The 13,502-nt window shown below is 44.6% G+C and overlaps 1 protein-coding gene across 1 annotated transcript; it reads right to left on the reverse strand.

Annotated features, from left to right (window-relative positions):
* Positions 1-975: 975 nt before the first annotated feature.
* Positions 976-11,530, reverse strand: rab8b (RAB8B, member RAS oncogene family). The gene is made up of 8 exons (XM_041993962.1): positions 11,266-11,530; positions 3,421-3,481; positions 3,214-3,274; positions 3,043-3,120; positions 2,875-2,964; positions 2,625-2,690; positions 2,503-2,553; positions 976-2,427 (listed from the first exon to the last, which is right to left on the reverse strand). Exons 1-8 carry the CDS (start codon positions 11,387-11,389, stop codon positions 2,338-2,340), a joined length of 621 nt encoding a protein of 206 aa, XP_041849896.1. The 5' UTR covers positions 11,390-11,530; the 3' UTR covers positions 976-2,337.
* Between the last annotated feature and the right edge of the window lie 1,972 nt (positions 11,531-13,502).

Consider the following 13,502-nt stretch of genomic DNA (forward strand, 5'->3'; position numbering starts at 1 on the left):
AGCAGGAAAGTAGATCCTAGAACTTCAGTCCTCACTAAGACCAGGAAAGTAGATCGTAGAACTTCAGTCCTCACTAAGACCAGGAAAGTAGATCCTAGACCTCCAGTCCTCACTAAGACCAGGAAAGTAGATCCTAGAACTTCAGTCCTCACTAAGACCAGGAAAGTAGATCCTAGAACTCCAGTCCTCACTAAGACCAGGAAAGTAGATCCTAGAACTTCAGTCCTCACTAAGACCAGGAAAGTAGATCCTAGAACTCCAGTCCTCACTAAGACCAGGAAAGTAGATCCTAGAACTCCAGTCCTCACTAAGACCAGGAAAGTAGATCCTAGAACTTCAGTCATCAGATCTTTACACTGGCTTACTGCTGTTAGTTTACAAAGACCTGAATGGTTTAGGACCAGAATCCATTCAGGATCTTCTGGTTGGTTATGAACCAGATCCCTCAGGTCATCAGGGTCAGGTCTACTTTCTGTTCCCAGAGTCAGAACTAAACGTGGAGAGGCAGCGGAACAAACTCCCAGAAACCTGCAGGTCTGCTGACTCAGCAGTTTTACATCACGGTTAAAACTTTTCTGTTTGCTGCCTTTTATGAAAACAGCTGTTAATTCCCCACACTGGAACTTTATCTCTGTTTTTTTTTATCTAGTTTATTTTAGATGTTTCAGCTTTTATTTAATTTCTTTTAGTTTGTTTTTACTGCTTCCTGCTATGATGCTTCTAATGTTTTAGGGAAAGGACTCTGAATTGTTTCGTACATGAAATGTGTTGAAATAAACTTGCCTCGAGATAACTCAGGTTCAGCTCGGAAGTTTCAGTCACCATGGCAACTGATGTTTTATTTTCATACGTTTTCTGTGTTGTGGCTGCTGGTTCTTCAGGTGTTCTGCTCTCGGACTGAATTACCTGCTGCTAATTGGACAATCACTGCGACATGTGACCTGTTTGCTTGATGATGTCATCATATCAAAACAACACAATTATAAAACAAGTTTATTTAAAAAAATCCTCCATGTTTCCATGACAACAGAGTTAATTAAGAAGGCTTCAACACAGTGACATGAAAATAAATCTGTAAACAATAAAAAAACAAACATGATCCTCATCAATGTCCCGATCGATCAGCTGATCAATACGTCTGATTATCCGTGAAGCTCAGGAACAAACAAAACCTGGTTTTTGCATAGCGAGTTACAGAGAAACACACCAACACGCTCCATGAGCAGCTGACGGGTCGGTCCGGTTCAGTCGGGTCTGGTCCGGTTCAGACTCGAAAGGTCTGACTATAACTGACCAATCAGAGACGGAGCAGCAGATACTTCAGAAAACTTCAAATTACAGATAAACAGTCGGTTTGTTCCTATGAAATACGGAAGTTTGAAAACATTAAAACAAATTGTTTATAGGAAAACAACTTTTTTCTTTCACACTGAAATATTGTTTTGGTTACATAACACTGATTATTGATCAGAAACACTTTTTCCACAGTGGAGTTGACGTCCCAGGAGTCAGCTCGTAGCCGTCCACGTCCCTCTCTGCTGTGCTGCAGCTCCACCTCCAAAGCTCCGTCCTGCAGAAGCTCGGAACCACAGCAACTATAGGCATCAGCTCGGGACAGCAGGGGGCGTGGCCAAACCAAACCTGCATCTATACCTTCTGACCACAACAAACTTGCTGATGGAAGCAGCTGATGACTCAGTGGTTACTGGCTGCTCTGGCCTCTGATTGGCTGTTGTTGCTCAGGTGTCATTGCATTAGAAGCAGCAGGACGGATTGTCTCTTGTTTGACTGTCAGAGCAGAGACACTTGGAGAGTTTCAGTTTCTAAAACTAAAATCTCTGACATGAAAACTGCATTTAAATGTGAAATCTGATAGAAGGGGGCGTGGCCTGCTCTGATTGCAGGTCACATGACCTCTGAGATTAAGACTTTGAGGTGAACAGAAGTCAAATTTAAACCAGGAGGAAAGTTTCACCTCCTACATCTGAAGGAAAGTTTAATTTTCCTGGAAACGTCCTGTTGCTGATTCCAGGACGTTTCCAGGAAGGTCCGACACGGTTCGGTTCTGACCCGGTTCGCAGGGTACCAGGGGTCTCAGAGAAGGAGAAAGCAAACCGTGCAGGAGTCAGCTGGAGCCATGATCTCAGCCATGTTGGTGGTTTGTCCTCCATGTTGGATCACAGATGCTCTTCATCTCAGTCTTTCTTCATCTTAATCACCTCCAGCATCTGAAGTGGAGACACTGTGGAGGAGGAGGAGGAGGAAGAGGAGGAGGAGGAGTCACAGCAGGCGTCTTCGTGAGTCTACAGGTGGTCGGTCTGCTGCAGGAAGCTCCGCCTACAACAGTGAACACCTGAACAGGCTCTTCTTGGTGCGTGACTCTGTGATGTTGACGGGTCCGCCTCCACCTGGTGGGTTGTTGTCATTCTGCAGGAACACGTCATGTGACAGTCAGACTGCAGCAGAACCAGAACCAGAACCAGAACCATTTCAGAAACTCACCATCTTCCTGTTGAGTCTGGTCATGATGTCTCTGGCGAGCGTGAGGAAAGCCTGAGGAGGGAAAGACGCCGCGGTTAGCGCCATGCTGAGACGGCGTGGATGTGTGTGGGATCAGGACTCACCTCTTCCACGTTGATGCTGGACTTAGCGCTGGTCTCCAAAAACTTGATCCCATAGTCGATGGCGAGCTGATACAGAACAGAGGAACGTTTAGTCAGCTGTTTGTTTTCTTCATGTTTGTTTACAGTTTCATAAACAAAATGGCCACGACCCGGGACCTAGGACCTTTGATCCAGGACCCGTGACCCAGGACCTTTGATCCAGGAACTTTGACCCGGGACCTTTAACCCCGGACCTTGTACCATCTCTGACCTTCTCTCCTCTCTCCTTGGACACTTGTCTCTTGTCATTCATGTCACACTTGTTTCCCAGAACCATCCTCTCCACGTCGGATGATGCGTGCTGACAACACAGATGAGGTCATGGTCAACCAATCACATCTGACAGCATCAGTAAGGTCATGAGGGGGGCGTGGCCTACCTCCTCTATATTGCGTATCCAGTTCCTGATGTTGTCAAAGGATTTCTCGTTGGTGATGTCATACACCAGCATGATGCCCTAGGACAAACAGACAGAAAGGAAGTGACATCACACAGTGAGCATGTGCTCCATCCAATAGCAGAGGGGTACTGGGGAGAGGGCGTGTCCTACCATGGCTCCTCTGTAATAGGCTGTTGTGATGGTTCTAAAACGCTCCTGACCTGCCGTGTCCCTGCAAACACACAACCACACATCACCTACAATGCACCTGGAACTGCAGCCATCCATCACCTGCGGGGCTCGGCCAATCACAGAGCTTTATGTTGATCTGGTCAAACATTTAGAATCTGAACTCAGAGCGGTAAAGCTGAAACTCACCAGATTTGAAGTTTGATCTTCTTCCCGTCCAGGTCAACCGTCCGGATCTTAAAATCGATTCCTGAAACGGAGACAGAGACGTTCAGTCCTCATCCTGTCCTGCAGTTCAGCATCTGGGCCGCATAGGTGGCGCTACGAGCAACACCTGCAGGTGCATGACGCTGATAAACACCTGCAGGGTTGCAGGCTCGTTAGTTATCCATCTGTCTGATGTCCCGATCAGTTGTCTACTCATCTGGTAAAGAAACAGGAGGTCTAATTCACCAAACCTCCTGCTGGGTCTCCTCACATCTCTCCCCCGCCCTCCCAAAAAAAAAACACAAACACAACTTCCAACGCGATCAGAGATCAACCCGGTTATCGAACTGGAACTCGGTCCTGGTTCCAGTTTCCATGATCAGGAGGAGAATCCTGTTCCGGATTCAAGATTCCACATCATCCTGCAGCTTCATCATGGTCCATGGGCGTCCAGCTGGATTCTCTAAAGATGTCTTTAAGTTCTCTGAATGTTGATTTGGTCTGCTTCATTTGTGTGGAACGTCTGAGACGGGCTCAGTGTTTCCATGCAGGAGGAATTCAACCTAAATACTAAGGGTTAGTAATCGTAGGGTTAGTAATACTAAAGGCTAGTAGGTTAGTAATAAGCTGGTAATATATTTGTAACTTGTTCTGACAACGCACACAATCAGCTGCTGTAATGAGACGTCTCCACCCGGCTGGCAGATGAAGGTGTGGAAAAAAAGCACAGTGTTAAATATGTCAGCTGACGGGGTGTGTGCGTTTCTACTCCAACAGTCAGCATTATTTTAAACACTGTGAGTCGACATCACTTCCTGTTTTGAGGCAGGAAGTGACTCACAGCAAACATCACATGACTGAAGTATTTTCATTGTTCAGTTTTCTGTTCGTCTGAAATAAACTCAGAAACAAAGGCAACTTCAAATACATACATACATATATGTATGTATGTATACATATATGTATGTATACATACATATATGTATACATACATACATATATGTATGTACACATATATACATATATGTATACATACATATATGTATGTATACATATATGTACACATATATACACATACGTATGTATACATATATATTTACATATGTATCATGTGACGAAGACGAGCGTTAGAGGCGATGCATCATCATCGTCACCCTGAAATGACGACTCATCTCTGTTCAGCCAAGGCCAGAGGAGAGACTCTTCCTTTCTTTCTTTCCTTCCCTCTCTTCCCCTCCTCCCTCCATTATTCTCAGACTCCACCTCTCCGACTTTCGCTGTGTCTATTCTGTCGGCAGGAAGTGAAACTTTTTCTGCTGCTCGGTAGGAAACATGCTGCTGAGGTCCCCGACCGCCTCCTCCCTTCCCCCCACAGGCAGCCATCAGGCTGATTTACTGACAGACGACTTCAGAAGGTTTTTACTCTTTGTATGAAGACTACTAATTCACCTCTGTAAAAAATAGGTGTATTGTCACCATGGTAACGAATCAGGAAGGCTTCAGACGCCTGTTTGTTTACGTCCAGTTTACAGGAAGTTGTCTGTGACCCCGGCTTCATTATGACATCACAGTCAAATCAGAGCATCACCTGACAGTGAACATCAGAATATGATGACATCATCAATCAAATGATAGATCAAACCCATCCTTCCTGTTAAAACAGGAAACAAACACACCCTGACCCTACTAGCTGCTCCAGCTGTGTGTCAGTGTTTGAGGTGAGGTCACGTGACCGTCGCTGCAGCTGATTTCAGAGCGAATCAGGAGCTGCTCAGAATGTGAAACAGTCCGCTCAGAGAAGCACAGGAAGTTGTCGCCGTGGCAACATGTCAAGAAGGCATTTTCATCCCTGACTTGTCACGCAGATGAGCCGTCGCCATGGAGACACAGCGGCAACAGAAACCAGACAGGAAACAGAACTCAATGTCGCCAGGAATATTATTAGAATCGGTTCTAGTTGTCCCAATTCAGGCTCTGCACACTCCGGAGTGTAGACCACGTAGCCCTGGAGGGTCCTACGTAGCCATGGAGGGTCCTACATAGCCATGGAGGGTCCTACGTAGCTTCGAAGTCTGCTTAACATTCGTGAAATGGGAAAGCCTACCCAGCCCACAAGAATTTCCACAGCAGCAACTTCGGACGTTGAATGACTTAAACCTCTGAAATTATTGTTTGCCTACCAGGACATGTTAGTGACTGTTAACACCGGCCGGGTAATGATGTAAAAAAAAAACCTGTCTGAGGCTCTGCTGGTTTCCAGCCGGTAGACTTTTTATTTACCCCTTAAAAGTCCACGAATATCAAATATTACAGAATTTTTATGCCCCCGTTTAACAAACATGTTTTTATTTTACTTTGTTTTGTCTTGGCTGCTCATTTGCCACCGTCTTTTGTGCAATGAATTCTGAGAGAAAAGAGGCCGTGAAGGATGAGCAGCCTTGGTTTGAGGCCAAATGGAGGGCGGATCTGTGGGGTGGATTCGGAGGCCCCTTCCACATGGGACAGTGCTTGGCGCCACGATGGCGCATGTAGCCGACGAACCTGAACTTCGACGTGTGCAGACCCTGAACTGGGACACAGCTACAGAAGCACATGACATGCTGCATTTACTGACCACTGGACAACTGATGTTTACCCAGGGGAAAGTCAGTTAACATAAAAAATTTGTAGCATTGGCTCGTTCTGTTGGTCTACAAGTCCGTGGTGGTGTGTTGCTCAGCTGGTTGTTCAGAATGGGAGTTCATGTTCGTACAGAATGGGGTCTGGGCGGGTATGTTTTTCTTTTTTATATTCTTTGGTGTGTGAAGGTTTTTAATTTTTGTTTTTAAATAAGCATAATTTGATTATGTACAGCACTGTGTGTTGCTTTGTGCATGAAAAGTGCTCTATAAATAAAATTTGATTTGATTTCGTGTCTTTTGCTGCGGGTCATTCCTCGCGCTCTCCGACCCACCTTCCCTGTCCAGCTACTGTTAAAAGAAAGACCACCGGAGCCCAAACATCCTTAAAAATAAATAAAATCAAATAAAAGAAGGAATTAATCAAAAACTGATTACCGGAATCGATTCTGTTAAAAACATCTTAAATAAATAAATCTGATTTCATGTTGATTTATTTCCAGATATTTATGTAACACCAGATTTACTGAATATTAAAGACATTTTCAGATGACTGTTATTATAAAACAGTCCATTTACAGGAGCATCAAGTCAGATATCTGGGAGTAATCAGATTACTGTAATAATCTGATCTGACGCATCTATGTGCACCTCTGAAATACCATATTCTAAAGACCGTTGCCTACGTTTACCGGTCCATTGTCAGATTTATTTCTTAATTTTCTTTTGTAAATCTCTGGAAACTTTAGAAATTAGGGATACATCAAAAACCTGCAGGATTGTGGCCCTTGAGGACCGGAACTGGGACCCCCTGGTGTAAACAAATAATCATCAAGGTCTGGTCCACCATCAGGTTTGTTTCAGAGCACGTGCATATGTGGTGATGTCACTTCCTGTCATTTTCAAAACATTCTGTGTTTGTTGAACATAATGGAGCCTGGATATCCGTATTAGCTGCTAATGTAAGAGGCTGCAGTCTTAGCGTTAGCTGCTAATGTGGTAGGTTGCGGGCTAAGCATTAGCTGCTAATGTGAGAGTCTGCAGGCTTAGCTTTAGCTGCTAATGTGGTAGCCTGCAGTCTTAGGGTTAGCTGCTAATGTGAGAGTGCAGGCTAAGCGTTAGCTGCTAATGTGGTAGCCTGCAGTCTTAGCGTTAGCTGCTAATGTGAGAGTTTGCAGGCTAAGCGTTAGCTGCTAATGTGAGAGTCTGCGGGCTTAGCGTTAGCTGCTAATGTGATAGTCTGTAGGCTTAGCGTTAGCTGCTAATGTGAGAGTCTGCAGGCTTAGCATTAGCTGCTAATGTGAGAATCTGCAGGCTTAGCATTAGCTGCTAATGTGAGAGTCTGCGGGCTAAGCGTTAGCTGCTAATGTGAGAGTCTGTGGGCTTAGCGTTAGCTGCTAATGTGAGAGTCTGCAGGCTTAGCATTAGCTGCTAATGTGAGAGTCTGCAGGCTAAGCGTTAGCTGCTAATGTGAGAGTCTGCGGGCTTAGCATTAGCTGCTAATGTGAGAGTCTGCAGGCTTAGCGTTAGCTGCTAATGTGAGAGTCTGAGGGCTTAGCGTTAGCTGCTAATGTGAGAGTCTGCAGGCTTAGCGTTAGCTGCTAATGTGAGAGTCTGCAGGCTTAGCGTTAGCTGCTAATGTGAGAGTCTGCAGGCTTAGCGTTAGCTGCTAATGTGAGAGTCTGCAGGCTTAGCGTTAGCTGCTAATGTGAGAGTCTGTGGGCTTAGCATTAGCTGCTAATGTGAGAGTCTGCGGGCTTAGCGTTAGCTGCTAATGTGAGAGTCTGAGGGCTTAGCATTAGCTGCTAATGTGAGAGTCTGCGGGCTTACATTAGCTGCTAATGTGAGAGTCTGCGGGCTTAGCGTTAGCTGCTAATGTGAGAGTCTGCGGGCTAAGCGTTAGCTGCTAATGTGAGAGTCTGCGGGCTTAGGATTAGCTGCTAATGTCAGAGCCTGTGTTCTTAGCATTAATGTGGGATGTAGCTGATAAGTAGTTACAGGTGAAAGTACTCTAATGGTGAATGAAAACACCTGGATGTGGCATCAGACGGCAGCGACAGGAAACCTTTCAGTCGGGTTTATATAGGAAGATCTTCCCGAGCATCGATAAGTCACGCCAGAGTAGAGTCAAGGTTAACAGAAAAGTTCATGTATTAAAAGATCCATGTCCACGTTTTATGAATAAATATAATTATAACATTTTTAACAGCTCTTTTTAGCGGGTTTTCTGACCCCTTTATTGACTCCTTTTAAAAAGTGACTAGCGACAAATCTGGCGACTTCTTCTGGTCTTACTGGGTACAGGCGTGAAAGGACGCATCGTTCTCGCTCTCCTCCAACACTTCAGCCACAAACATGAAAACTGAAAAATGTTCATGTTTCATTTGCTGTGAAAGTTGCAAAATCTGGTTTCCTTTTATTTTGTTTGGCATGGCGTTCCAGATTGGACAGGAAAACGCTGTTAGCGGTAGATTTTATGATTCCAGCTTTTTGCATAAAGGTCGTATCTGGAACCAGATGAAATGGAAGGAGAACAGATTTTAAAACTTCAACATGCCAGAATGAAACGTTCAAGGTTAGCATGACCGTGCTGTTCGTGAGGGTTTTTAGACGGAATTCTATTTTCTTTTTGTTTTATTGAAGCCAAACCAGGGATGACAGTTTAAAATTAGCTTAATGCTAAATACTTTTATAACATCCTTTTATGTTTCTTTTCATTGCCCCTGATAAATAAACAAATAAATAAAGTACGGTGGTCCTACAGACTGTACCGCTCATTTCCTCTCAACACAGACCAAAACTCTGGAACTCTCCAACTTCCAGTTCAGAAGAAGTAGCTTAGCTCAGTGGTTCCCAACTTATTTTCCTTAGGAACCCCCTGTATGCATCTACTAAAATGCCATGGACCGCCTGCCCCGCCCTGGGCTGAAACCATACTGGTTTTATGCTTGTACAAGTCAGATTCTCACCATAAATAAAGAGTCCTGTCCTTCCATACAGCCGCAGTTAAATTAAGTTCAATAAATTAACATCTAACCTTACTGTTTGTTATTTTTAAATAAGGCTGCAAATTATAGTCGACATTGTCGACAATAGTCGACAATAAAAATAGTGGACAACGAATTTAGCCGTTGACTATTGTTGGCAACAAAAAAAAAAAACTACAGAGACATCATCTTCTAATCATATCTCTGCTGAGAGTTGCACATGCGCCATAAAGTCCGCCAGGGGAAAAATATGGTGGCGGACCAGGGAAGAAAACGGCGGCAGAGAACTTTAAAAGTCTGAAATAACTTCACGTTAAACTTACAAAATAAATTAAATACATGTGAGGTTTGCAAAGCGGACCTTGTGTACCACGGAAGTACGTCTGCAACGCTCAAACATTTAAAGAGGAGGAACGTCGGACTTACTTAACACCCTCATGCAAGATTTCAAAGCTGAAAGTGAAATAAGATCCATTTAATAATCATGAGATTCATAATCCGATTGGTCGACTAGTCGTTTTAATAGTCGGTGACTAATCGACCATCAGAATAGTCATTAGTTGCAGCCCTATTTTTAAATATGGACAATGTGTGGACATTAATCACCACGGCTCTTAATGTTTAAACCTCAGGGACCCTCTGTGCTCTTTGGGGTCCTGCTTGGGGGGTCCCGGACCCCAGGTTGGGAACCAATGTCTAAGCTGGCAGATGCTACCCTAACTCTGCTACATTAGCATCACCAGCTTGATGGAGGACGTAAAACCTTAGCTGGTTCTGTTTAGTTTCCATGGTAACGCTGCAGCAGCGCCACTACACACCAGGAAGCAGGTGATGAAGACGAAGACGAAGATTTCCTGAGATGGGACGTTTTGTTCCGACGGACTCTGATGTTCTGATCTTTAAAGTCTCCAGACAGACAAAGATGAGAATTTATGATCACATGACCAGCAGCTGTGTGTGTGTGTGTGTGTGTGTGAGTTCTGATCAATGTGTCTTTGTTTTCGGCCGATCTGCTGACATGTTCTGGACTCCACGGACACCTCCCACTCCTGCATGTCCACAGCATTCACACCGCCCACTCGCATCCCACACCTGAACCTGGTTCTGACATGGTTCTCAAACGGAGGTCCACACCAGGTTCAGATAGTCAGAGTTTGGGTCAACGACCCGGATCAGCTGAAGACTCTGACCCATCTGCTCTCTCCAGGCCTTTTCTGGTTCTGAGAACACACTGCTGACTCATCACACACATTTTAACCTGGTTTTACACTGAAACCTGAAGACCTAGACCCTGGAACCAGGCCTGGACTATGAAGACCTGGACTCTGGAACCAGACCTGGACCCTGAAGATGTGGATCGTGGAACCAGACCTGGACCCTGAAACTAAACCTGAACCCTGGAACCAGACCTGGACCCTGAAGACGTGGATCGTGGAACCAGACCTGGACCCTGAAACTAAAGCTGGAACCAGACTTGGATCCTGGAACCAGACCTGGACCCTGAAGACCTCACACAGTGACGACACAGAGAAAACACACTTCCTGTTTCCACCAAAGTGACACACTTGGCTCACACACACACAGACACGCTGTGTTTCTCCGTCTCTGTGGGGACCAGTTTCAGTTTATGAGGACATCATTTACCATCCTTACTATGGGACAAACGTTGAGAGACTGTCAGAGGGGCCAGACCTGGTTTCAGAGTTCAGGTTGGAACCAGATTCAAGATGTAAGTGTTACATCATCAAAGGTCCTCACAAAGGCAGAAGAACTCTGTCAGTGATGTCCCATCAGACCTTCGTCCATTTTCTGCATTGATCGTGGTGTCGTGATGGATATACCCAATCCTGGCACCCTAACCTGAACCAGATTACTGGACATTCTGGAGACTTTTATTTATTTAATTAACAACTTTAGTAGACTGTGATCATCTGAGGGAAATGTTCTCTGAAGAGAACTGAAGCATCTGGAGAACATCTGGATGGATGTGAAGATGTTTCCCAGGAGTCTCTGCAGCTGCTGATCAGCTGATGTTTGTTTCTGTCCGTCATTCCAAGGACTGGTCAGCGGGGTCAGAGGTCATCTGGACCCCTCCTTCCTCCCCCTCCCTCCCGCTTTCGCTTTCCGTTTGCCCGCAGGGTCGCGTGCCGCATCAGAACAGGTTGACAGCGGCTGAGATCTACGGCTCGGTACCGGGGACGCTACGGGTCGGGCGGACTTACCGATGGTGGAGATGAAGGTGGTGTTGAAGGCGTCCTCGCTGAACCGGAACAGCAGGCAGGTCTTCCCGACGCCGCTGTCTCCGATCAGCAGCAGCTTGAACAGGTAGTCGTATGTCTTGGCCATTTTCCCGCCTTTTTGCACCAGTAAGTTAACGGAAGCTGCTCGCGCGCTCCGCGACCCGCGACACTACTGGGTTTTACTGGGAACACTGGCTTTGAGCTGGTTCCGCACTGTTATGCTGGGACTTGAACGACACTGAAGCAGGAAACGGTCCAGCGTCAAGTTACCCACAATACATCCCGCCCACATCCTGTGTGGCCCTTTCACAATAAACTTAACGCTGCTGCCTTTTTTCCCCCATTTATTTAGTTTGATTAATTTATATATATTTTTATATAATAAAATAATACGTATGTAAAGAAAAGTACGTTTATTCAATAATTAAACAGAAAACTATGTAAATAAATAAAACATAAGTCAACCTCTTAGTTAAATGATTTATTTTATGCAGGTTATAGTTGAAGTTTTCATAAAACATTTTCCTATTACATAATAGTTCGTCGTGTTATTGTCAGTAAGTTGGTGAAAGACATAAAATTTGGGGATTTTTTTCACCATTCACTGTGTGTGTGTGTGTGTATATATATATGTGTGTGTGTGTGTGTGTATATATATATATATATATATATATGCAGCTGTGTTGTTTTACATTTGTTTTTGTGTGTAATGATCAGTGTTTGACTGTACATATTTAATGATGATATTTATGTAATTATTTCTAATACTGGATCATTGCTGTATTCTCCCTTATAGAAAATAATAACTACATGTTAATATTTTCACGATTGTTGTATGTACTTCTTCTGTTCCTACCAAGCAGCAACCTCCGCCTGTAAAATGTGAAGCCTTTGTGGAAGTGGAAAAAACTGCAGTTCCCTCCTCGTCCACTAGGGGCTCCAAAACAGAGCAAATCTCCATAGACTCCCATGTTAAAAAGACCAACTTCACAGCAGAAATAAACATGTTTAAAGCCTGGTACAAAAATCCATTTTAGGATTAACAGGTCAAGTTTACCTTCATGAAAATTGTGAGCTCGGTGAAGTTTTTTCTAACTCATCGGTTTGGATGTTATTTAATCTTGAAAGTCGGCATAATTAGAGGCGTGTCCTTTTGATTGACGGTTCCCAATATCCACAGAAAGAAGGGAGAGTGCAGCACAACCGCGGTTTTTAGCCGGTGAACAGTGCACCTTAGCTTTAGGCACCCTACCTCTGTAAGCTGGTTAGCTGCTGTTGCTCGGGGTTAGCTCCATTAGCTTTTAGCTACAGGTAGCTCAGAGTTTGATGGGGGTCAATCATCCACCCCCACCTTCACAGTCTCCCTCTCAGCCCCACCTCTTTGCCCATTTTTTGGATTTTCTGGGAATGACGACAGGCATGACGCTACCAAGATGGCAACAGTGGGAACGCCCAACGGGATTCATTTTTGCTCTTCAAAACCTACGGGTGACGTCACGGAGGCTCCGCCCATCTTTTATGGTTCCTACACAACAGAAGTCTTACTTAATTGATGACATAAAAGAGAAATACTGAACCTGAACTGCCAGCTTGTATTTTGAAAGAAAAGTTGTGGCGTTTCCGGTTAGTCTAACGGAGTTTGACGCATTCAGGAAATTGGAGGCGTGGTCACGTGCCGTTGAAGAGAGCGATCTTCAATGTTTGGAGGATGAAGATGGAAACATCTTGTGAGCTGAGAGATGGATGTTATTTTAATGTGTTTGTTATTGGTGATGATAATTATAACAAACATTTTACCATTAATGGATCTAAAACTGTGGAACAATTTCAGAAAAATGTTCCTCAGACTTTGAAGATCCTCCATCTACAGTGTAGAACATCATCAGAAGATTCAGAGAATCAGGAGGAATCTCTGTGTGTGGGGGACAAGGCTGGATGCTGGTGATGTTCTGCATTAAAAGCAGACATGATTCTCTACTGGAAACCACTGCATGGACTCAGGAAGACTTCCAGAAACCACTGTCTGTGAACACAGTTCACCCTGAAACCCACAAATGCAGGTTAAAGCTCCATCATGCAGAGAAGAAGCCAGATGTGAACAGGATCCAGAACCAGCGTCTTCCGTCTTCTCTGGACCAAAGCTCATTTAAAATGGTCTGAGGCAAAGTGGAAACCTGGATGAAGATGTGAACTAGTTTGTGGAAAGCATGGACGGCGTG

This window comes from Melanotaenia boesemani, chromosome 1, assembly GCF_017639745.1.
Source record: "Melanotaenia boesemani isolate fMelBoe1 chromosome 1, fMelBoe1.pri, whole genome shotgun sequence".
NCBI lineage: Eukaryota > Metazoa > Chordata > Actinopteri > Atheriniformes > Melanotaeniidae > Melanotaenia > Melanotaenia boesemani.